Genomic DNA, 27,232 nt, shown 5'->3' with positions numbered 1-27,232 from the left:
GTACTAAACAGGAGTGTAAAGGGTGGACATCCTTGTTTCAGTCCTAATGTTAGTGGAAATGCTTTGAACTCTTCTCTGTGTAGCATGACACTGACTGTGGGTTTCCTGTATGTTATCCTTACTATGTTGCTATTTTCCTTCTATTCCTGTATTTTCCAGAATTGACTATGAAGGGATGTTGGATTTCTGCCAAAGCTCATTTGGAGTCTGTGGAGTAGATTATGTTTATTGATTTATAAGGCTAAACCATCCTGTACTTCTGGGATGAAGCAGACTTAATTACGGCATATCTTTTTTATGTGTTACTGAATTTAGTTTATGTGGTAGATTGAGTAAGAATGGTCCCCACAGGCTTATATGTTTCAATGTTTAGTCACTAGGGAGAGACCATTTGGAAGGATTATAAGAACCAGGAGGTGTGGCTTTGTTGGAATAAGTGTGGCCTTGTTGGAGGAAGTGTGTCACTGGGGGTGGGTTTTGAGAAGTGTCAAAAGCCCATGCCAAGTCCAGTAACTCTCTTCCTGCTGCCCGTGGCTCAGGACGTCCAAAATTTCTCAAGTACTATGTCTGCCTGCATGCCACCATGATGATAATGAACTAACCTCTGAAACTGTAAGCCAGCCACATTTAAATGTTTCCTAAGGGTTGCTTTGGTCGTGGTTTATCTTCACAGCAATAGAATAGTGACTAAGATAGTTGCCAAGCATTTTATTGAAGTTTTTTTTTAATCCATATTCATTTTATGTAAGAAATGGGCTTATAGTTTCCTATTTCTGTTGGATCTTTATCTGGTATCAAGGTAATACTAACTTTGTAAAAGGGATTTGGAACTGCTCCTTCGTTTTTTATTTTATAAATAATTTGCCTAACACTGGCATTAGTTTTTATTCTTTGAAGGTGTAAAATTCTACACTGAACCCATTTGGCCCTGGTCTTTTCCTATTGGGGAAATTTTTAATTGCTGCCTCTATCATATTGGTTTTTATGGAACTGTTTAAACTATACACTTTAATACTAAGGGTCATCAAGAAACCTATCAATTTCTTTTAAATTTTTCAGTTTGGTGGGGCACAAATTTTTAAAGTGTGTCCTTATAATTATCTAAACTTCCTCAGCATCTCTTTTAATGTTTTCATCTCATTTCAGGTCTGGTTTCGATTATCTCTTTCCATAATGTTTGTGAGCGTCGTTTATCCTTGTTCTTTCAGGGCCTTCAGATGCATTAATTAGCTATGAATTTGAGACCTCTCAGTTTTTGACTGAGAGCTATAAACTTTCCCCTTGGGGCTGACTTCATCATGCTTCAATGATTTTAGTATATTGTGCTAACATTTTCATTCAGTTCTTGAAATTTTTAAATTTTCTTCTGATTTCTCCTTTGGTTCAATTATCATTCAGTAGTTATTAGGATATCTGTGGTTTTAGATCTAATAAGTAATTTTTTAATAAAGCTGAGTTTTTTAATGTGTTTGGGTGCATATTTAAAATTTCAATACCCTCTTGATGGATTTTCTTATCTCTTCTATTTAGTTTGAAGTCTATTGTCAAATATTAGGATACCTACAACTACTTGTTTTTTAGTTCCATTTGCTTACAATACCTTTTTCTATAATTTTCCTCTAATGTGCTATCAGCTGTTGATAATGATGTGTATTTGGAAGCATCAAAAATTGATTCTGTTTTCTAATCCAATTTGCTACTCTACATTAAGAGTTATTATTGAGAGATTGTAGATTCTGTGTTATTTCCTTAGACGTCTTTGAATTAGCTGTTCTGGCACTTATTTACTCCTTTTGCCCTCCAGTGTCTTAACCCTTTTCTTCAGATTGAGGTATTCCTTCCAGAATCCTCTGTCGAGCTGGCTTAGTGGTCATAAATTCCTTTAATCTGTTTTTAATCACATAAAAATGTATTTCTCCTCCAAATTTAGTGGATAGTTTTGTTGGGCATAATAGTTTCGGTTTATAGTTGTGGTCTGTCAGAGTTTGGATACATCTCTCCCAGACCTTCTGGCTATGTGTGTGTATGTGTATGTTTGACCTTGCTCTTTTCCAGCATCCAATACCTATGTCTTGATGAGTTTCTTCTCTAGCCTTGTCAATTTAGTGTTCCTAGATCTCTTGTACCTCGAATGTGCACCTCTTTCTCTAGGTTTGAGATTTTTATTGAAAACAACCTCTATGCCTTTACCATGGTATTCTTCTTCTATGCCCATTAGATTCATCTATTAGGTCTTTTCATTTTCATGTGTTCCAGTGTTTGCCCATGCTGCTCTTTCCTTTTTTCTTTTCTTAACTTTCTCACAAGCTTTCCTCTACCTTATCTTCCAGTCCTGATTTCTTTATGAACTTTCCTTCTAGTGGTGAGACTTTTAACTACTGAGGTTTTTATTTGGAGTTTTCTATTTCCAACATCATTTCACTTTTCTTTCACAATTCTCTCTCTTTACTGAATTCAATTTTTGTATCGTGAATTGGCTTCCTATTTCATTCCATTTTTGTTGTTGTTGTTGTTTGAGCTATTTGACCGTAGTTATAATCATTCTGTTGAATGGTTCATTATTATGTGATTGGTAACTTTTTCAAGACATGCTCTCTTGGTTTTTCATGTCCCTTTCATTTCTGCACTGGGAGTTGTTTGAAACTGAAGTAGTTTGCTAGTTAGATGTTTTTCTTTTTCTTGAAATCTCCGTTCTTTCAGTTTAGTCATGCACAGTATACAGGAGAGGTGGGACTTTTATTGGGAGCTCCAAGTTCTATCTCTAGTCTTCTGAATTTCCTACTATTTATCTGAACAGACACCATATCCAAGAGTCAAAGTATGTCTTTTCCTAATCCTCACCTCTGCTGTTTTTTGGTGTGTCTCTCTAAATCTAGCTGTTTTATCTTGAGTAACTGGATGTGCAGTTGGGAGGCATGGAGGAGGTGTGTGGTTCTGTGGAGTCCTTAGGTGCTTGGGCTGAGGTCTTCAGGGTGGACTGTCCTACCTGTATAATTGTGTGGCTCTACAAGGGCCATCCTTCAGTTCTTACATGTGCAGTTTTTCTTACATGTATCTTTCAGCTTTGAGTTCATAAACAGAAAGTAAATTCTGAGCCAATGAACATTTCTATATAGGACATACAGACTATTTCTCTATCAAGTTAATCAGCAATTAAGTTTTTCACAGGGCTTAAATTGCTTGAAAATAAGATTATATATTTAAAAAGTACAACAAAGTGGGCTGGAGAGATGGCTCAGAGGTTAAGAGCAGTGCCTCCTATTCCAAAGGTCCTGAGTTCAATTCCCAGCAACCACATGGTGGCTCACAACCATCTGTAATGGGGTCTGGTGCCCTCTTCTGGTCTGCAGGCATACACAGAGACAGAATATTGCATACATAATAAATAAATAAATAAATATTTTTTTAAAAAAAGTACAACAAAGAGGAAAGACATCCTTAAAAGGTGAGGGGTGGGGGGTGGGGAGTCTGGAGAGACTAAAATTCCACGTGAGCACCAACATGCAGTAATTCAAATCCCTAAGAATACTAGATATCATCTCTCTTTATTTTTCAAAATACGTTATACATAGAAATACATATCCACAATAAACAGTACTGATTTCATATCCACTATTTCTCTTTATCCCAACTATAAGTGAAATCAAATGAGAGTCTTAAAACCTATAACTTACTGCAAAGGAAAACTAAAATAGTTAATGGAACTAAGATCACTAATTTAAAATGTAGTTTACTGATACTCAAACTGTAAAAGCCATATTCAAACACTAAAAGCCACTTTTCAGAACAACTGACCTTCTGTTTGTCTTAACATTAAAGGGCTCCTATATCAACCAGGTAACTAGCTAAAGTACTCCCACATCACAAACATCCCCTACAAAACAACAACTATTTTTAACTAAGTAATGTATTACAGTACAATGGGGGGCAGGGGACAGAGGACATTCAGATTTTAGGTTAAATACTATTAAAATAGAACTGCTATACCAGAAGTTATTTTATAAGTTCTGTTGATTATGAAAATATGATTATTATTGGTTTTCTTTTTTCCCTATGATATCACCTCCCATCCTGTTTTTGTACTGAAACAAATTGCTTCACAATACCACTAGCAACATAGGCCAATTTACTTATCTACCTACCTACCTACCTACCTATCTATCCAGTCTTTCCTCTGAACAAACCTAATTCATTAATGTAGTCCTAAGTATGTATAAATCCCTAAGTTATGTAAATCTCTCCCATTAAATGACAGATTCCTAAATTGTAAGAGAAATTATTACTATGTAAGAGAAATTATTACTATGATAAAGAAGAGAAAATCAGTCAACAAAGCAAATTTTATTTTTGGCCTTAACTATTTGCATATAGTAAAGAGAAGAAAGAGTAAATTCTACAAATAATGATGAGTTAATGTAAAGAACTTGAGTAATTTAGTCTATCACTTCTTAGTATGTAAGTAATAAAGCAATTCAACATTTGAAATGCCAGATCTTCCTAATTTATAAGCTTGATGAAATTCCAAATTAAAAAAATGCAACAAAGGGGATAAGTTTAGGCGTAGCCCAAATAATGTGCCAAGTTCATCAAGTAGGCACGCCTAAATCCCCTGGGTGTCATTATCCTCTAACCAACCTGGCTCTAGAAAGACATTTCTTTTTTGTTTTGTTTTGTTTTGTTTTTTGAGGCTGGGTTTCTCTATGTAGCCCTGGCTGTCCTGGAACTCACCCTATCGACCAGGATGGCCTCAAACTCAAAGATCTGCCTGCCTCTGCCTCCCAAGTGTTGGTATTAATGGCGTGCACCACCACCGTCCAACCCATATTCCTTTATATAAAGTAAAAAGCCTGAAATGTTCTATCACAGATGCTAACCCTAGAAGGACTAGCTAGGCTTTATGAAATGAAGTATCCAGGACCTTCTGTAAACTGCCTGCGGTCAAGTCTGAGAACCCCCAGGCTTCACAAGTAGAAAAAACAGAGTGCTACAATTTGCCCTCTGACCTCTACACATGCCCCTAGCATAAATGTCTCCCCTCAACCCTATACAACCAAAATAAGTGTAATCAAAAATATTACAGTCAATGAAATGGAGAAGTATCTCAAACTAAATTGTTAAATAAATATACTTTTCTCCAAACCGACTAATAACTTGATATAATTTTACCGCCACCCCAGCAGTTGTTTCTTAAGATTTAACAAGACAGTAAAACAAAAAAGCAACGGTCACAAAGTACACTACTGGTCCTCACCACTTAGGAAGTACAATGTTAAGTGGCTAATCAGTGAAAACTACATCCAAGCAGGTTGTAGTCTGTCACCTGTAATCACAGACCTGGGCAGGCTGAGCCACAGGAGTGTCTTGAGTTTCAGAGCAATCTGGGCTCTACAGACATAGGAAAGGGGAAAGGGAAAAGGAAAGGGCAGAGAACAGGAAAAGGAAAGGAAGGGATATGGTCCAATGGGTACAAGCAATATAATTAAAAACAAATATATAGAAACAAAGATGCAAATACCAGGTTTTACCTTAAATCGCTTGTCCTGCAAAACTTTCTTGATGGCGACCAGTTCTCCTGAATCACAAAGTTTGGCTTGATACACCACACCAAATGATCCATTTCCAATCACTTTGGTGTCTGTGTAGCTGACTTCCTGTGGCCTGTCGGGACCCTGTCCAGGAGTTGCCACCACTGTAGTCACCTTGCTGCCATCTTTATCTCCTACGGGAACAAAGGGATTTAAAACAAAAATGAAAACTGCATAGAAATATACCAAAAAGAAAAACCTGCCAACAATTTATGAAGTAAATATATTAAATAAATGTTTAAGTATTAGCATAAAGATAGTTTAACTACAGGTAATTTAACCCACCATTTACAAGTTCATTCTGCTTCATTTAAATACATAACGTGACTTGTTGGAAACTGCCACCTATAATATAAATGTATTGTTCTCATTAAATAATGGCATCGGGAAGAAGGTCTGGAGGAGGGCGAATAACAGAGGACAGCAGGGAGAGGAGATATGATCAAAGAAGCATGTGAGCGAAACTGGGAAAGAATAAGTCATTTTTAAATGCTACTAAAGGGAAGCCAGATATCATGGCTCATGCCTGGAATCAAGACAAGGCTATCACAAGCGCAATGCCGCCCTGGGCACAGACCGAGAGTCCATATAAATAAATAAGAGTAACAAAGCTAAAGCTGCCCCCTGAGTCACAGTTCAAATGGTGGACTCCCTTTGGGTCTGACTTTCTAACTTATTTTTTTTAAAGTTGTTTACTGGAAGACAAAATAAATGTTAACTAAAAAGATATAAGTACAACAACTCCATTCTGCCTTTTGGAAAGTAGGACTTTGAGATTTTGCTTTTATCCTATTCCCTTTTAACAAATTAAATGTAATATAATTGAGAAAATAATCACATGAGAAAATTAACTTTGGGTGTGGTGGTGGTGGTGGGGGTTTCAAGACAAAGTTTCTCTATATAGCCCTGGCTATCCTGAAACTTAACTCTGTAGACCAGGCTAACCTCAAATTCAGAGATCCACTTGCCTCTGTCTCCCAAGAGATGGGAGGAAAAGAACTTTAATTTGAGGATAACATGTAAAACAAAGTACAATAAAACCCATTCCAAATTGGGCCCATGTGTGTCTTACCTACATATACCCTCATCTCATTTACAGACCTTTCCTTACCTTTTTGCGTTGCCTCATCCTTAGCAACAATCAAGCTCAAGATTAACTTCCTGTTTGATTGGAAGTCCACAATTGTCTCTGAATTCTAAACTATCCTAGGTTACCTATCGCCTGGTTCTCAAGAGCTTTAAACCATTCTCTTGGTGACTTCACAGTACATGGAAGTTCTAGAAATAACAATTATGATTCCCTTTTCTAGCAAATGTAACACCCATGCAATGCAAAGTATAAAAATATATGTATATAAGTTTTTGCCTCATTAAACTATATCTTTTTCTATTTCTATTCCATCATGTAACTTTTAAGATGCCAAATGAACTCATACTAACCTAATGAAGAAGTAACTCTCCTAGCTGCTTGATAAATGAACACCCAAAATGTTGGTGACATACAATAAACAATATGTATATCTATTAAGTACAAAGCCAATAAGCAATGTCTGTAAGACCAACCTTTCCTTAAAAGATATCCTTCATGCCAGATACAAAACAATGACTGAAAATTATGAATGATTTCTTAAAAGGAAGGCCAGGTGATTTACAGGTAGTCTGACATTACATCTTCAGTTTCAAGGAAAAACACTCAAAAATGTATTACTAGTGCAAATTTCAAATTAACACAGTATCACATGTTCAGACAAATCAATGCCACATTTTTAAAAATATTTATTTATTTATTTATTTATTATGCAATATTCTTTCTGCGTGTATGCCTGAAGGCCAGAAAAGGGCACCAGACCTCATTACAGATGGTTGTGAGCCACCATGTGGTTGCTGGGAATTGAACTCAGGACCTTTGGAAGAGCAGGCAATGCTCTTAACCGCTGAGCCATCCCTCCAGCCCTCAATGCCACATTTTTATCTACAACACTATTATATATGCTCTGAATAAATACAAACAACATAAGTCAGCACATACACTGTGGTCCTAGGGGCTCTTAACTGCTCACTTAACTTACAGGAAAATAAACCAGGGAGGAAGTGGGAACTGGGATTGGTATGTAAAATGAAAAAAGATTTTAAATTATCATGTTCCATCTTTAAGAATCTAACAGTACTCACCTTAATTACAATTTTTCAATTGTAAATATTAAAATTTTATATTAGTTTTCTTGTCTTTTTCTTTCTTTTTTTTCTTCTTCTTCTTTCTCCTCCTCTTCCCTCCTCTTTGTCATTTTTCGGTTTTTGGAGACAGGAGGTCTCTCTAAACAGCCCTGAATATCCTGGAACTCACTATATATACAAAGTCAGCCTGGATTTTGAGATCTACCTGCCTTTGGCTACTGAGTGCTGGGATTAAAGGCTTACACCACCAAGCCCAGCTCATTTTTAAAGACAGATTCACATTCTTAAAAGATGCAGAGCAGTGAGATGCAGAAAAATTAAAGAACAAAGCACTGAATACAGTTTATTATCCTCCAGTTATTTCAAAGAAAATAAAAATCTCACATGATTTCCTAAAATCTTTTCTCTTTAGCATGAAAGTTAAAGCCATGGAATTATAATTCCATTGAACAGGTCTGCTTCCCAAATCTAAGAGATCTGATTCACAGAACAACGCAGTCCTACTTTGAAAGTAGGTAACTAGTATGAATGGTTGCAGGGCTGCACAGTAGTAAAAAATAAAAATAAAATAAAATAAAAAATAAAGTATGCCTTTCTGCTGTAGGAAGACATTTCAACACAGCACACAGGGACCACAGTTTTGAGTGGGTTCCTGTAAGACATGCCGCCACAGCAGCATCCGTGATGACCGCCCCCATTTGCCTCCTCAGGTAGTACTTGAAAACCAGGAAGTTGGGTACAAACTATTAAAGACAATCAGCACTACCCTGGCGTTTTTTTCACTGCAAGACTAAAATTTGGCAATGTCCAGCTATCCTAGTTTCCTGATCGAGAACTGGGAAAAGGCACAAATACAGCAATTAATGGAATAGTGGAGTGGACAAATTACGAAGGTTTTGTCTTTGTCTACTCAAGATCTGGTGGGAGGGGAAAGAAATGGATCTGGGTAGCCTTAATCTCCTTATAGAGACACTCAGAGACCCACCCGCTCTGCCTCCCTAGTGCTACCCTACCACACACAAAACAAAGAGATTCTTGAGGCCTCTTACCCTTGAGTTGTGACTGCCACAGACAACATTCAATCCCTTATAAGAAATGAGAACATTTGCTCTATCTTCTCTGAAGCAGTTAGAGAAGCTGCAAAGAACTCTTGGGAGTCATATCTCTGCTAACATTACATGTCTGAAGCACACCAGGAGCAATGGCTTTCAGGCTATCCATACCAACTCAATCCTAGAACTTTTATTCGAAAAGCATCACACTTTTCTGACTGCTTTATTCAGAGTTTAACTTAAAAAGACTGTTAACCTGTCTTCAAAAGTGAGCCAGGCGAGGAGGCGCAAGCATTTAAAACCAGTACTAGAGAGGCACAAACAAATGGATGCATAGTGAATTCCAGGCTAGCTAGAGCTTTGCTGAGAGACCCTGTCTCAAAATAAAATAAATTAAAACGAGAAAGAAAAAAAAAGACAAGAAACTTAAGATTTCTTTTGAAGCAAAGAAAGAAATTTACAGCCAATTGAAAAAGTAATTAAGATGAACACAATCAGATTTCTGTAGCTGGAACATGTTGAAGAACACAACAAGGTAATAATACTGGGAGAAAGTTGACAATATTACCGCACTGGCAACTAGCGACTGGTGTGCCAAGCATGTCACCAGTGCCACTGGCATAAGCTGACTTGGCAATTGCATAACTATATAAACTGATATGGTGTTTTCCCAGATAACTTCCCACTTCACTGTTTTGTATTCTTTAACATTAACATAAAAATGAAGACATAGTATGTCTCCTCTGCAAATAAAAAATAAGTAAGAAAGACTCACTTCTAAACTTTAACACACTGCTTTGTGGTACCTCTCCTGCCCTGTATGGCCTAGCTGTGGCCTAAAGACTCATTTCACATGCTTTCCCACTCCCATAGATGGAGAAAGTCTGGTAACAGCCAGTGAAAGGATTGGCTCCAGGGTGGCAGAAGTATCAGAGTACAGAACAATCTTTAAAATGTCTTACCCTCACCTACTTACCCCTGACCAGAAGAAGGTATTTCCAAATGGAGTTTGGCAACACTATGCCCTGACATGTCTACTTCCCAAAAGCAGATGAAAAATAAAACTCTGAACACTAGACTCTGGGACACCCAAAGAATTCAACATTAACCACTAAAAGATTACTTTGCACAATAGGACACCACTGACATACAGAACTCAGAATCCTTATGAAAAACTAAAAATAACAAATCTGTTAATTAGAAAATATAATCACTGTATTTAATACTAAATATCTTAGAATACACGGACAGCATAACAACTGTGGAACTAGTTATATGACAGACACCATTAAAATAAAATGGGTCTTCAAAAGCTGTCACCGTCTCGGGTGGAGCAGCAGAACCACAGCAATGAGCAGCACAGCTCCAGGCCCTCTCTCCAACTCCTGGATTCTTCCGGAACAATCAGAACCTGGTCACATGGTACACATTTCCTGCTATAAGTAGAACAACAGAAAGGTGGTGTATGCACCTTCCTGCTTTTATCACAGTAAAGAGATCCTGAATATATCAATAACAATAGATCCCTCACAAAAATAATGGAAAGATCAAATGCTATCTAACAACTGCCTTCCAGCCAGCGAGAAGGTCCAGCAGGCAAAGCACCTGCCATCCTAGTCGAATGCCCTATCCATGTGAAGGCAAAGAACCCATGCTGGACAGCTGACCTCCCTCTGCCTTCCATTCCTGAAGACAGAACATGCTCAGGTTCATCACACACACACACTACATAACAAACTTTTGAAAACTTATCTTAAAAAAGCAAGGACTATCTCTGATTGGAGGCTGTTAAACATAGAATACAAATATAGAGTGAACATCCAAAAATATCAAGTGCCTATCTCAAGAATAAAAGTCTGAGACTCTAGCACTGTCATTTTAATTTTATGTGAAGTGATAAATCTTAAAGCAACCTTTGTTTATTTAACAAAGTCTTTTTTCCTTCTTAAAGGGACCAGTTCTCAAGATTCAGAGCCGAGAAACAAGTGAAAGACGTTTAGCCACCAGGCTTTTAAGGACTATTACTAAGCCACACAACCCAAACAAATGTCTCTGAAACTGTCCGTCCACGTCCAGGGCTGCTCTAGTGACCTGAAGCGGGAAGTGGAGTTGGTAACAACTGCATCTGTAAAAATCTCCCTTTGCCTCAAAAACATGGCCTTGATATTAAACACCACAAACTGAAAAGACTGCAACAGGCCATCTGGGGCTACACAGAGAACACCATTTCCCACCTAAGAACATTATGATGTGGAAAAACAATACTACCTATAATTTCTTGATCATGAAGAGAAATAACAGTAATTTTCAAGTAAGACTATGGTTGTCAGAAAAGGAAACACTGACTGTAGTCAATCTCTATGTTAAACAACTGACTAAAGAACAACTATTAAAGCAAGATGCTCTCTCCAAATAAACAAACAAACCCGCTCAGAAACATGAACAACATAGTAGTCACAAAGGAAAATCAAGATTCAGAATGAGACAAATTCTAAAAACCTCACAGTGAAAACAAAGTTCCCACTCTTTTTCTGGGACTCTCTAGACCACAGCGCAAATTGTTCAAGGGCGCTGGAGCAAATGAAGCTGAGGAAGAAATAAAAGGAATACCAGGAAATCAGATAAAGTGATCAATTCTAATTAGCAATAGCATTTTTAAAAATTCCAGGCCAATTTAATTTAATTTATTTAATTAAAAAAAAGTCAGCCCCACATAAGCCTATCTAAAGCAGTAGAGAAGATCAACCAAGCAGAAAACAGACTGAACTGGCTTCTGTAAAGGGCTAGCCTGTGCTGCACTGTGCTCACTCCCGCCCTGCAGCACTGGCTTCTGTAAAGGGCTAGCCTGTGCTGCACTGTGCTCACTCCCGCCCTGCAGCACTGGCTTCTGTAAGGGCTAGCCTGTGCTGCACTGTGCTCACTCCCGCCTGCAGCACTGGTTCTAAACACACAGCAGGAGCGCTTTGTGCTGCCAACTGCCTACCACGAAATGCTGCCTGAAACACCCCCGATTAACACTGAAGACTACTGGGTATTATGAACTACAGTCTTTTTTACTATATGTACCAAGTTTTCTGCTCTTACAGAAACAACAGCTTGATTACAGAAAACAAGGACTTTTCTTATTTTTCTACCATTATCCCTCAACATGTATTATATTAGAATGTATATATTATATTAGAATTTTTTTTAAACTGTTGTTGAAGCTAGAGAGATGGCTCAGCAATTTAGAACAATTGTTGCTCTTGCAGAGGATCTAGGATTAAGTCCCAGAACCCACGTGCTGGACTTAAAATTACTAGCTGTAGCTCCAGTCCCAAGGGATCCAACATCCACCCTCTTCTGATATCTGTAGGCACCAGGCACACATGTCATGACATACATGCATACATGCAAGCAAACAGAAATCTTAAAAACAGACAATTTTTAGAAAGGCACTATTCAGTATCCCACAATTCTACCGCAAGCTCACAGCACAGATCCAGAACACTATGACAGAAAAGTCACAGCACAAGAGTTTGAAGCAGGGAAATTGACATCCTAGTGTTCAGCCACTTCCTCCACTCTCACACTCTGGCCTCCCAAGTTTAGGGGATGGGACAACCTGCAGTAGTTGGGTCTTCTCCCCTTGATCACCACAATCCCCAGATTTATCCAAAGGTTCACTGCTTTAAGTGACAAGTGACAAGACTGTGTCAATGTACTTCTACCATTCTGCCCTGTGTATTTATGCAAAGCAGTAATCTCAGCACTGACCATCATAAAATCAAACTATTCTACTATGAAAACTTGGAAGCAGTAGCCATGTGCTCACCTAGCACATAGAAGCCCAATCCCAGTACTGCAAACAAAATTTCTGAAGTACTCATGTAGCACCAGTCACGGATTTAATTATTTATGTAAAAATAAACATCCATCTCAGTGTGTAAATTTGATTTTGTCTTTAGTAAGTGGTAAAACTATACTTAAAGAATTTTTCTGAAATACATTTGATTTTTTAAAGATTTATTTATTTATTATGTATACATTGTTCTGCCTGTATGTGTCCCTGTAGGCTAGAAGTTGGCACCAGATCTTATTACAGATGGTTGTGAGCCACGATGTGGTTACTGGGAATTGAACTCAGGACCTTAGGAAGAACAATCTGTGCTCTTAACCGCTGAGCTATCTCTCTAGCCCCTATACTTGACTTAATAAAAGTAAATGTATGATATAATATGTATATCTGTTTTAGAATTTTAAAATTTCATTGTTTTCAGTGTCTATGTGCACTCTTAATTTTGGGAGTGGTTTCTCTCCCACCACTGTTGGATCCAGGGATTGAACTCACATCACAAGGCTCATACAGCAATTGCCTTTATCCACTTGGGAATCTTGCTGGTGCTCTATACCTATTTTAGATGGTGATACACCTGACGTGGTAAAAAAAAAAAAAACAAACAAAAGAAAAAAAACTACAAATAAAAACCAGTCGCAAGAAGAAAATGTTTAAGAAGGCCAGCTCTAGGAGACCCTGCAACCATTACCACCTAGGTCAGACAAGGAATACACTTTCCCTGGTGGCCTAGCAGAAGGATTGCTGTGACTGGTACAAAAAGGACAATGCCATAACTGGTATAAACACAAACCCTCATTTGTATGAAAGATTTCTTGTGATTGGTGAAAGTGCCTATATATGGAGACTATCTGGCTCACTTTTTGAGTCAACTAATGTACACTCCTGTGTTACCTCCCCTTATGTTGCAACATTAGGCTCAGTAAAAACAGTTTCTTAGATGAGCTTTTCTTGTCTGCTTCTATTAGAGCAGACTGAGCTGGAAGTAGAAAGAGGGCAGTAGTGACATGAGAGACAGGAAGTGTCCACAGCAGCACTGACCGTGACAACAATGTGGTAGCAGCAACAATAAACCAGCTAAGAGGCTGCAGTTTCCAGTTGCTTTGACAGCAGCGGATGAGGACGATCTACCAGCTGAATTGGGAAAGCAAGCAAAACCCACACTCGCCTTGATACGCAGCAGAGGCGTGGAGCCGTACAACTGCCCAGTAGAGACAGACAGCAGAGGCAGAGCTGAACAGTTGCCAAGCAGAGTTTCAAGTAAGGTGAAGTGGCAGCTACAGGAGAGATTGGCTACAAAATGGGCTGTGGCCCAACAGCCAGCGGAAGCAGCAACAAAAAACAAAACAAACAAACAAACAATCAAACAAAGGAAGTGGTAGCTACCTACCAAGTGGTGGCAGTCATGACAGTGGCCAAAGCAAGCTATACCAATTGCTGCTCTGAAGGGCGGAGACACCCAAACTTAGGCCCCTAAGCTGCAAGGTCAGCTACCTTGAAAGGCTAAGGAACCCTCAGGAACCATAACTATTGTAAAACTAACTGTCCCAGTAAATAGAGCTACACAAGAGCTACATATAAGACACTAGAGGGTGCTACCTACTATTTTTACTGCGTGCCTGCTGCCCCCACTGTCAAACACTAAGACACAGGAAAGGTGGCCAAGAACAATCCTTGAAAACCTTCTCCTTGCCTGCCCATGTTCCAAATAAAACAAAGGACTTCAGCCAACTGATGGATAACTCCACGTCTTGAAGCATCCACTCTACCATAGCTGGCTATCTGTAATACAGCAGGGTGCTGCTTCAAAGGATTCTTGTGAGGAATGTTAACACTGGCAAGTAGTGTCGGCTTTTCTGTTTGTTTTTAGCAGCACAATAATTTATATTCTTTGAATTCTGACTTAACTGAACAGAAAAGAACAAGACCCACCCACCCTCCAGCCCCCGCTAAGCTCTTTTACCTCTCTGTCTGTGACCAACTGCAGTGCTTATCACAATGCTCTATACTTAGTAAAAGCATCAGCCCCTCACTTCACCAGGAACTGTTATGAAAACAGAGGTTATCTTCATCATTTTCCTTCTGCTTATTATTAGCACAGGATTTAGGACAATGAAAGTGCTCAGCAAACGTTTGCTCCAGGATTTACAAAGACCGTTCAAGCAGTTACCGTCTGAGAACTGACTACACTTCGTGCCTTTCCTTTTTCTATGCTTGCCACCGTCAAATCCAGACCCTGAGGGAAAAGCATACAAACACCTTTACAACAGTAAAATATAATCCTAGACTTACTGAAAACAGGCCAGTGTTTGCCACCCATGGGATTAACACAGGCAGTATAGTTATTCTATCCCAACAACATACTATAGCTTTTGCTATTAAGACAACACAATGCTCTCCAGGTCCAAACCTAACTGTGTTCAACAAAACTGAAAAGTTTAAATATTTCACAGAAGAGACTGGTAACAGAACCTCCTAGCTACCCAAAATTTTACTTGGAAATAGCTATACTTGTTTTGAGCTAACTTTAATTAACTTACTTTTATCTTCTCTTGTAGTATAACTGTACTTTAAAAGAAGCAACAGCCCCAAAACGACAATGAACTGTACTAATTTAAGTCTAAACTTCAGTATTATTTTACTAAAAGTCAGAAAAATCAAGCATATTTTCTATGTTTTTTCTAGCTTCCATGAACTAGAATAGAACCAAGCCCAAAATGAATAAATATTCCACTTGCTCTAACCCCACACTTGAAATAATTACAATACAGATTTTAGAAGCAAGTGCTGAGCCCTTGTATCTAAAAGATCTGCATGGTGTGCACAAGGCACTTTCACAGCCTTTAAATTTTTAATGAGTTTCCCAAGCTGCTCAATTTTGAGAAGGAAGGTTGACAGACGGCATTTTTTCCTTTAAGGAAGCTAAGTTTCCAGATTACCAATGTGATAACACGCCATGCATGAAAGGAAAGAATCAGCTGCAAATGCTTATAGCATAAGAGCAAACAATTACTCTAGGATCTCTGATTCTGATTCCATGAGGGTCTGTATCTTGTCCAGCCACAAATCCAAGTGTAGCTAGCACCAGAATTAAGACTCTACATGTTTCACAATGGATTGAGTCTGTTTGAGACCTACCACCCATCCCTTTCATCCCAAAGGACACAAGCTAGAGGCTCACTAGATTCTGCCTTCCACAGAAGTATGCACCAAAGACAACCAAACTTCTTCGTAATGAGTCTTTCTCTATATTGCCAGCTCCCAAATACCGACATGATGACTTCTTAATTATGAAACCTCAGCCTCAGCTTAGGCTTGGCCCTCTAGTTCTTTAACTTAAATTAACCCACTTCACATCAATCTATATTTTGCCTGTAGCTTTTTACCTTTCTTTCATTCTGTTTATGTCCAACTCCCTCCATGTCTTATGTCTTCTTGGTATCTGACGCTGGCCTAGATTCACCTCCTACTTTCTCTCTCTCTCTCTCTCTCTCTCTCTCTCTCTCTCTCTCTCTCTCTCTCTCTCTGTTTGCAGAAAGACCCACCTACACCTTTTGCCCAGCTATTGGCCGTCCAGCTTTTTAATCACACCAATCACAGCAATACATTTTCATACAGTGTACAAAAATATCCCACAATACCTCTTTTCCATAGCACATCACACAAGTTTAAGCCTGGTTTTACACATATTTTAAAGTGGAAAATTATTAAGCTAAAAATTGGTGTTAAATATCACTGACAGCAGGGTTTGCATTCTCTGGGTTACTGCTTACTCCAGGTGATCCTACGGTTTTCTAATCACTATTCAATAACTAGAATCCATTACATGAAGGCAACACTCATGTTCATCACATCTTTGGAATGACCCCCATTTCACACCTACACACAGCAGACTGTCAAGTAACTGCTCATATAAGTAAAAAAACTCTGTGGCTGCCAGTGCACTTCAGAAACCACACACAGCTGAAGTGAATGCAAATTAACAAGTTAGGCTTAAAAAGAGAAGACAAAGACAACTAAACTATTTGACAACCCTGCCTAGGACCAACATCACAAGCAGTACGTTTATGAAGCACTGTGTGCTATATAAAGTATGCTATCAGTGTCTCATCTAAGCTAAGCCATAATTCCAAAAGGGCGATTGAAGACCAATTTGAAACCAGGAGAGGGCTAAAGCTCAAAACGAACCTAAAATTATTCAAGATTACACAGTAAAAACAAAACATTTAAGCAAATTTATCACAATACAAAGCAATCAGCTGTTTGAGATCAGCTGTTATTCTTTCAAGAACAGAAATAACGTGAATAGAAATCAGGCAAGCATAATTTTTGTATAAGCAAAGGGGAATATGAAGAGCAGATCTTACTTACACAGTAGTTTTCATAAAAAATTGTTCTTCTTATAAATTCAAAGTATAAATTTGCTTACAAATCAGACATTAAATAAAAATGTCCTTAGTATATGAACTACTTTAATACTTTACATATCAAATTATATAAATAGAAATGGTAAGGTAGGAAGCACACCATTCCCCACCTCCCATTCTGAACAGACTCCAAAGATACGCAGCAGGGGTTCCTGCACAGCACAAGGCCTGCCCACCCAACACTGTATCATCATCACATCCTTACATCAGTAATCATTCACATATAAATTCTCCCCGTTCCCATGAGCGTGTAAGATTTTTATAACCATTAAATCAATCCCAAATGCCGGACAGTGGTGGTGCATGCCTTCAATCCCAGCACTCGGGAGGCAGAGGCAGGCGGATCTCTGTGAGTTCGAGGCCAGCCTGGTCTACAAGAGCTAGTTCCAGGATAGGCTCCAAAGATTCAGAGAAACCCTGTCTCAAAATAAAAAAAAATCAATCCAAACAATTGTCAACTAAATCTCCGGTTACTCTTTCTTCCACAGTTCTTTCAAATCATAAGTTACTTGGAAAAAAACTTCTTTTCTCCTCTCTACAGATTTCATCCCAAATCTCAAGATTTAAAATCAACCTTACCCACAGGTAGGTAGGAAAGAAAGAGCGGGAGAGAGGGAGGGAGGGAAGGAGAAAGGGAAGGGGAGAGGGAGGGGACAGAAGGAAGCACAGGGCTGCTCTTGTGTAACAGTGCCACACAAAAACAGTGTGTCAATACCTGCTGCATAAATGCAGAAAGACCTATCCACTTCCCACAACCCTCCACTTCCAATGTCCCTCTTACTTGCTATCAATGAATTTGTCACTGTAAGTATGCAATATTTATGGCAACCATTGCTCAGTCATTTACTTTTACAGAACAGCCTAGGAAACTACATTTGAAAAGACATATTGCCACAAGGCAAGAGGATCGCTGAGTTCGAGGTCAGTCTGGTCCATAGAGCCAGTTCCAGGACAGAAAGAGTCACACAGAGAAACCCTGTCTCAAAAACAACAACAACAAAAAAAAAACAAAAACAAACACACACACCAAAAATAAATACAATGAAATTTTTTAAAAAGATGTTAACTAATAACCAGTTTTAATTATATAGAATCAAATCCATATTCACTTTTATATTTGTCATTATCTTCCAGTAAAAACTGGTTTGAGGTCCCCAACTCTTTTCCTGCTAGTAGGGGAGCGGGGGAGACAAGAAAATCTAACAATGCTATGCAAAGAAGACACTTCAAAGGACGTGTATGCTGACCATGTCAGTTCACAGAGCAAAGCCACTAGTGTCTCCCCTCCTGAAGCTGCACCACAAGAGATGCTACCTGTGTTCTTAGTAAATAAAAAGGCTGTCGAATGGCACAGTCCTACACTCACTTGCTGAGAAATATGGCTGCTGATTTCGATAGTGGGTAGTGAAAGAAAATATGAGGACACCCTTAATAGAACATCTTCCACATTGCTTACTACTTGAAATGTCAGAAGCTAAGAGAGACATAACGGTAGGAAACAATCTCTGGAAGGCCCAAATGTCTACTTTGACCCTTTTCAGATATTGTCATCTCTGCTCAGTTATTTCAATTGGACTTACAGTCGATAAGAAGTGAAGAACTCCTAATTAAACAACTTATTTGTAAAATCTGGCAGTTTACCATGCTACATTAAGAAAACAATGTCAATGAGTGAGATGAAAACACATATGCTGCTTTAATTTTGAAAAATCATCTAAGCTGAGATAGTAAGATCGATTTGTTTTGCCAGCATCCTTTTCTCCTGACGACTGTCTATGACAGTCTTCAAAGTAAGTTGTGAAGTATGCAGTAAAGGGAAGAAATGTGTAGTAAAAGGTAGCTACAGCCTTTAATCCCAGCACTCGGGAAGCAGAGTCAGGTGGATCTCTGTGAGTTCGAGGCCAGCCTGGTCTACAAGAGCTAGTTCCAGGCCAGGCTCCAAAGCCACAGAAAAATCCTATCTTGAAAAACCCAAGAGTTCAACACAGTAGCTAGAAGCACGGCAGCAAGTCGCAAGCATGGCAGCAGGGGCTGGAAGATGAAAGATCACCGTTCATCACAAACATGATTTAGAGGGAGCTAACTGGAAGCAGAGCGAGGCTATACAATCTCCAAAGTGGCCTCCAGTGATAGACTTCCTCCAGCAAAGGTTGCACCACCTATACCTCCCCAACCAGCACCACAAACTGGGAACCAAGTCTGCGGGGGACATTTCATAGTTAAACTACCACAATGATAATTTCAAACACTTGGTGTTCAATCTACTTTCACCTTCCAATTGTTAATAAGTTACAGGTCAGAAAAAGAAAAGAAATCATTTCAATCGTTACTCTCATCCACAAATTGCCTATGATATTTTATCTTCCAAATTACCAAATGCATAGTTTCCAATTGCCCAGGCTAGTTTTATGTCAGGAGGGAACTGCAATTAAGAAAATTCTTCCATACAATCCAGCTATGGGGCATTTTCTTAATTAGTGATCAATGGGGGAAGGTCCAGGCTACTGTGGATAGGGCTAACCCTGGGCTGGTGGTCCTGAGTTCTATAATAGAGCAGGCTGAGCAAGCCAGTAAGCAGCACTCCTCCATGGTCTCTGCATCAGCTCCTGTCTCCAGGATCCTGCCTTGGTTAAGTTTCTGTCCTAACTTTCTTCAATGATAGACAGTGATGTGGAAATATAAGTCAAATAAACCCTTCCCTTCCCAAGTTGCTTTGGTCATGGTGTTTCATCACAGCAATTGTAACCCTAAAACACGAACTCAACAGTATCTTTGATTTAAGAAGTTTCAACTTCAATATGGTGGGAGAGTGATATACATTCAGTAAGCTATACTTTAAGGCTAACAATTATGTACCATTCTCTTCTGTACTGTTCCCACAGGGGTAGCCTCCCAGTCACAAAGGGAAACAAACACCACTCTACAGTGTTCCATATCGCCAAACTTAGGTAGATTAAGTGTATTAAATGCATTTTAAAATATTCAAGGTTTTAACAAGGGATACAACAAAACTATGCATCTTCAAATGTTTTGGTGGGAGAGGTACAGTCCAGGGGATAGAAGTTCTTTCACACTCCAGGCAAACACTGACTTCTGTCACTAAGCTTATAATGATGTACCCATAGTCCTCAAATGTAGTGGGTTTTTTTTTAATCATTTAAGATTATTCCCAAAACCTAAAGCAAAAGACTCTAGCGGGGGTGGGAGGGAGGATCACTAAATAAGAGGAAAAGAAAACTGGTTAATGGCAAGGGCTAATCTTGCCATTCTAGTGAAACTACCTGGAAGAGAACTAAAGCTAGCTGATTATCCCCAGTAAAGTGAGTCTCAATCTATCTGTCAGGACAACGTCATAAAGATCTGTAGTTGAAAAAAAAGTGCAAATCCATACACACAAATCAACCACTATTAACACAGATGACTAAATTTCACATCCCCAAAACATATATACATATTAACTTTAAACACTGTTTCTTTTTCAAAATGTAACAGTGAAACCATCCTCTGACCCAGTATTTCTAGGCATGTGACAAAAACCAAAATTGTATATGCAATATATATATATATATATATATATATATATATATATATATATATGCGGAATAATGCTTGTACACTGTAAGATTTGTCACTCGTATTGGTTTAGTAAAACACTGGCCAGTAGCCAGGCAGGAAGTATAGGCAGGGCAACCAGGAAGTAGAGGTGGGGCAATGAGAACAGGAGAATTCTGGGAAGAGTCAGTCTGCAGTCCTCACCCAGACACAGAGGAAGCCAGACACAGCAAGCAAGATGTGACTGCCTCACCGAAAAGGTATCAAGCTACATAGCTAACACAGACAAAATTATAGGCTAATATAAGTTATAAGAGTTAATATGAACTACTAGGCCAACCCGTTTTGATTAATGTAGACCTCTGTGTGTTTATTTGGGACTAAAAGGCGCAGGATCAGGCAGGACAGAAACCCTTATCAACAATTAGGAGGTGTGGCTTTGTTGGAGGAAGTATGTCACTGTGGGGACAGGCTTTGAGGTCTCATCTGCTCAAGCTATGGACAGTGTAGGACACAGCTTCCTTCTGCTGTCTTCAGATCAAGATGTAGAATTCCCAGCTCCTTCTCCAGCACCATGTCTGCCTGCACACCACTGTGAAGATTATGAACTAACCCTCTGAAACTGTAAGCCAGCCCCAATTGAAAGTTTTCTTTTATAAACTGTTGCCAGGGTCATGGTGTCTCTTCACAGCAATAGAAACAATAAAACAATGCCCACATTAAGAACACTTGTTTAAGACTGATCTCTAATTGTTGTTGCTGTTATGTTTAAACATCCTCAGGATATCATGAATTAGAGGGGCCATGATTTGTTTAATCATTACATAGTTCTGAGGAAATTTGAGTTAAAATGAATCTATGCAACCTAGTAGGTTTCAGAAAGATGCAAGTATGCAAAGATAGAAACCACGATACACTCCAATGAATACCTTAGAGTCACTCTCAGATACACAAGCTCTTAAATGTAGAAATACAATCAACTTAAACACCAAATTTGCTTTCATTAAAATTCTAAACTTCTGGTGACTCCACAGGTCATTTCTATTGTGTCCTGACCACTAAGCACTTCACTACCTGTTCCGTGGATATGCCTGGCTATTAGTCCGTTCCTGGAGCCAAACAGCTTTTACTCGGGGTATTATTCTTAAGAACTCCTGTTTATCCACCTCAGATACCCAGTGCTAACCTGAAAAACAGGTAAGCATTTCTTAATTATATTGTGAAGTGTTCCTCTGTCAACTCGGGGAGTTAAAGATCTACCAAGGGGTAAAGATGATAAAAACAACAGGAAACATATCACATGCAATGTCAGTTGTTGCTTTTAGAAACTGCTGAGCCTGTTGAATAGATTCATACTTTCTAACTTTCTATCCTTTAAATGTGATTACTCTAGTCATTAAACTCCCTTAAATAAATCTACTTCAGACACAAAGCATAACAAAATGACCCCAAACAGGGCAAGCATGTTGTTTATTCTTGTTTAGACTAATATCCTTTTTTTAAAGTTTCTGAGATTTATTTAGTTCACGTATGTATGTATGTATGTGTGTATGCATGTATGTGTTTTGCCTGTGTATATGCATGTGTATGTGAATACCTGGTGCCCATGAGGAGAAGAAGTAGGGAGCCTGATCCCTTGGGTCTGGAATTGTGAGCTACCATATGAGGGATAGGTATCAAACTCAGGACTTCAGCAGCAAGTGCTCTCAACTGCTCAGCCATCTCTCAAGCCCTGTTAAGCTGTATATAATGGCACAATATATACTCAAAATATTAATTATACGAACTTCAGTTTTCTTTAATTATCATAATTCATGCTTAGTAGTATTCCTTGAGAAAACATCAAAGAGCAATGGCAAGAACTATGGATGTAACTCAGTACTTACAATGCCCTAGGCTTGACCCCCAGCATTGCAAAACAGAAAATTAAGGGGCCAAAAAGATGGCTCAGTGGTTAAGAGTGCTGTTTGCTGTTTTTCCAGAGACCCGAGTTCAATTCCCAGTATTTATGCCAAGTGGCTCACAGCTCCTGTAACTCCAGTCCAGGGGATCTGATATTCTGTGCAGGTACCTGCATGTGTGCCCCACATAGACATGAATACAAATAAATAAATATTAAAATGATATTTAACAGAGAAATAAAAGGCAAGATAATCTTTTTGAAAAATGGCTGGAACACCTAGATGCCCATGTACAAGAAAACAAATTAAAAAGTAACTTTATGCAATTAAGTCAAAAGCACAAAACTCACAAAAATTAATTCAATATTCACACACCTAAAGAAAATGTGAATCTACTGAACTTCTAAAGATAACAAAAATCTAAGTGACCTTGAAAAAAAATTACTTAACATGCACATACTAAACACACTATTAAGGCAAAACTGAGCTTTATTAAAAATATCTGTTCTACAAAAAAAGTCTAAAAAACACTTGCAAAACTCATTATCTGATAAAAGACATGCATGCAAACTGTACGAAGAGCTTCTAAAACTCAATAAGAATACGATGGTGGGCTGGAGAGATCGCTCAGAGGTTAAGAGGTTATTCTTCCAGAAGACTGGGTCTCAATTACCAGCACCCACAGGGTGGTTTACAACCATCTCAAACTCTAGTTCCAGGGTATCTGATGTCCTCATGACTCTGAAGGCACAAGTCACTACCATGGTACACACACACATGCACACATGCATGCACACAAGCAAAACATTCAAAATCAAGTGACCTTAGCATGCTGGAGCAAGAAGAATCCTAAGTTTAATATTAGCCTAGGATATACAGTGAGACTCTGAAAATATCCATAAAGAGAAAAGAAAAATTATATTAAGCTAAGAAAAGGTATGAAGGAACATTAGATATACATTGCTTAGTGAAAGAAAAACAAAATGCTACCTACTGTGAGATTACAACTATATGACCTCTGACAAAGACAAAACTATACATTAAAAAGTTCAGGTTTGCCACAGTATAGTAGTGACTGGCAAACAGATAAAAGATGGATATGAGGGTAGTAAAATAATTCTATATGCTATTTTAAGTGATAACATGATCTCCTCAATAGTCAAAACAGACAAAACAGCCTGAGCCTCAATCGCAATAAGGAATGATAAACAACAGCCTTTGGTTAATATCAACATTGTAATTATAAACATTAATCATAAAAATGCACCTCATTAATGCAATGTATACCAAGGGTATGAGCAAGGTGAACGGGGGTTATAAGGAACCATTTATATGTTTTATTCCTGTTTTTAGTAAATCCAGAAGTCCATTATTTTAAAAGAAAAAAATCAGAAAAGGGCATAATAGCACAATAAAGTCTTTGGAAAATTCATTAAGATTTTAAGAAGAAAAGAATACTGCTGTGTCTACCATTTGCCTTGTTTCTGCAACCCTTCTACTCTTGTCTCAGTGCCACCTCAAATTTAATAAAAATCAAAGCTGTAGGTGGGGTTACAATGAGCACATATCTGTTTAAAAAGCTCCCTAAGTAATTCTACCTCGGAAAGATGCAAAAAACCAGTAACCAGTGAGCTGAGCAGGCTGTCTTGGTTTTTACTGAGTGGTAAACTACTCTATAACCTAATTTCTTTGTAAAACAAAAGAGAGCAAAAAGGAAAATCAAAACTATAGAATTACATTCACCTCAAAATTTCTTTTATTTTTTTCTACATGAATAAGTTTGAATTAAAATGACTTCTAGGTTAAGGATGTGACTCAATGGCAGAGTGTTGGCCTAGGTATGTGAGTTTCTGATATGATTCCCAGCATTGCCAAAAATAACATTAAAAAGATAAAAGTAAACAGCAGGACTTCTAACCAGAGCCCTATAGCTTCACTTATCTTAAAACTAATAAAGATAAGCAAGCAGATTTTTCATTGTTCTCAACCAAAGGACTACAAAAGCAATTAACTACAGCCATAAAGGAACTAATCATTGACGAATTTATTGTGTCTATATCACAATTCTCTCTCCACAAAAAAAAAAATCATTTACTACTTTGCAATTGTCTGAGATAACCCAAAGGATCATCAAGAGTGTAAGCTGAGAGGCTGAGATAAATATAAGAAACTGGTCTTAGTAAGGCGATCCAACAGATAAGCTGCCATTATCTCTCACTTGATAGCTACCTTCTCGTTTCCCAACATTCACAGGAGCAATGATCAGCACAAACTCAGCACAGCGCCTACATAGTTCTACTTTTAAAACTGGCATAACTATCATACTAAATGTAAAAGTCAAAGCTAAGCAGGGACACCAGGGGTGCATACCTTTGATCTCAGGGCTCAGGAGGCAGAGGCAGGCAGATCTCTGTGGGTTCAAGGACAGTTTGGTCTACAGAACAAGTTCTAGGACACCCAGGGCTACTACAAAAGGAAACACTGTGAAAAAGAAAAAAGAAACCCTGTGGAGGGAGGAAAAGAAGTCAGGGCTAGAGAAGTGGCTCAGCAGTTGAGAGCACTAGCTGCTCTTTGAAACAGCCAGGGTTTGGTTCCCAGCTCAGGCATGGTGTCTCACAATGGTCACTATTTCCAGTTCAAGGGAATCCGATGCCCTCTTCAGGCCTCCACGGGCACCAAACACAAATGTGACATATATATACTGGTTAAACATTTCTACACATAAAATAACTTTTGAAAAATATTAAAAGTATCCTTACCAAGACTAATCACCTATCCTAAGCACCTAGAACCAAAACAATACCTAGGCACCATACAATTCAGTTCACAACAGTCATGTGGTTTTCAATAAACTTAATAAGAAAATAATTTTTATATATTTTTCATGATATATTTTATATATATTTTGAATATATATATGTATATGTACATATATATATTGCATGATATAAAACATTTACTTTATATCATGCACTATGCTGGGCAAGGAAACGGAATGGTAACAAAACCAAACTTATACTCCAATAGAGAAAACAAACTCATAGGAGTCAAGAGTAATAAACATATTTTTAAGTAAAATAAATCAAAGTAAAGGATAGGGTAGTTACTGAGTGGGGAGGCATTTTAAAGAATTCTGAGAAAGGCAGTGATGGCACAAGCCTTTAATTTCCGCACTTGAGAAACAGAAGCATGCGGATCTCTGAGTTTGAGGCCAGCCTGGTCTACAGAGCAAGTTCTAGGACAGTCGAAGCTACACAGAGAAATCCTGTCTCAAAAACCAACTTCCCACCACACCCCATACCCCAAAAAAGGCTTCTGAAATAATGATGAAAACCAAGGCCCTGGGTTCTCTGTGCAGGGGCAGAGGGATCTCTGTAGTTTATCTAGGTGGAAGTGTATATACCTAGATGTGCACTTAGATCTGTGCAATCTTATGTATAGCTACATCTATTTTAAGACTACTAAAAGCAATACAAAAAAATCAACTTCATCCCATTCTACTGATGAGTTTCTACTACTTAGCACATCAGTTTTCATGTTGTTCTTTCCTGATGGCCCCAAACTCTATGTTAGAAGAAAACTGAAGGAACACAAGGGCTTTACACTTGATATAGTCTGTGATTCATTCCGAGTCTAGCATAGTCAAATCACTAAATCAATCCCCCTAGAGCAGTGGTTCTCAAAAGAAGTTGCCAAAGACCACTGGAAAAACACAGATGTTGACACTATGATTCATAACAGTAGCAAATAACAGTTATGAAGTAGTGATGAAAATAATTTTACAGTTGGGGACACAACATGAGGAGCTGTATTAAAGGGTCACAGCATTAGGAAGATTGAGAACCACTAAACTAGAGCCAGTCGGATTTAAATTCCGCACCTAACTCTTACCAGCTATACATGGCCAAATTTATTTATTTCAATTCCTTGTGCCTCAAGTTTCTCATCTGTACAAGAAGAATAATAGGATCTTTCCTCAGAGAATTGTTACAGAGATTAAATAAGTTAATGTATGCACTGTGCTTAGAACAGTGGCTCACATATGAGAAACATTCAAATGTTTGCTGCTACTGCTACACATCTTACAACCAGAATTACCTACATGCCACAAACCAAACCAAAACAGAACCCGGCAGTACTCGTCCAGTAGGTAAACAGTACAGATAGCTAACTGTTGGTGACACAACAGCATTCCATTTCTGCTGCAAATTTTAAAGAGAGCAACCCCAAACTTTTGGAATAAAATCCTACAGTAATGAATCAATTTAGCACATTCCATCTAAACTGTTCCTTACATAAGCACTATGTAGGACAGATCTTTGGATGCCTAGCTGGTATTACCACACAATATTTAATGGAAGCCAATGGATTCTAGTATAGGAGAGGAGTAAAATATCTATGTGGACAAGTAGGGAAATCATTAGTTAGTGGGTAAACAGGTATGGAATCAAGTTCCTTTCAATGGCTTGTCTTACTCTGACGTGGTGGTTCATCTTAATTGTCAACTGGCAAGATTTGGAAGCAACTTAGGATCTTATGTTTGGGTGTCTATGAAGACATTTCCAGAAAGGTTTAACCCTCCTGAACGTGGGCAACACCATGCATGGACTGAATTCCAGATGAAACAGGAACAGAAAACTAATAATAGCCTGAGAGTAGAGAAATTTGTTCTGTGAAGGGTCAAGTAGTAAACAGTTTAGGTTTT

General features: G+C 38.4%; 1 protein-coding gene across 2 annotated transcripts in view; it reads right to left on the bottom strand.

The window, feature by feature from the left end:
• Gsk3b (glycogen synthase kinase 3 beta) overlaps positions 1 to 27,232 on the bottom strand; it is a 138,827-nt gene that overhangs the window by 82,977 nt on the left and 28,618 nt on the right. For both annotated transcript variants that reach the window (XM_085685634.2, XM_048422883.3), the window contains exon 2: positions 5,526 to 5,719. In XM_085685634.2, coding sequence (XP_085541760.1) covers positions 5,526 to 5,719 — 194 coding nt within the window. The remainder of the gene's footprint in view (positions 1 to 5,525; positions 5,720 to 27,232) is intronic.

This window comes from Myodes glareolus, chromosome 2 (assembly GCF_982192425.1).
Source record: "Myodes glareolus chromosome 2, mMyoGla1.1, whole genome shotgun sequence".
NCBI lineage: Eukaryota > Metazoa > Chordata > Mammalia > Rodentia > Cricetidae > Myodes > Myodes glareolus.
Note: the sequence above shows the minus strand (reverse complement) of the source record. Positions and strands in the feature narration are given on the sequence as shown.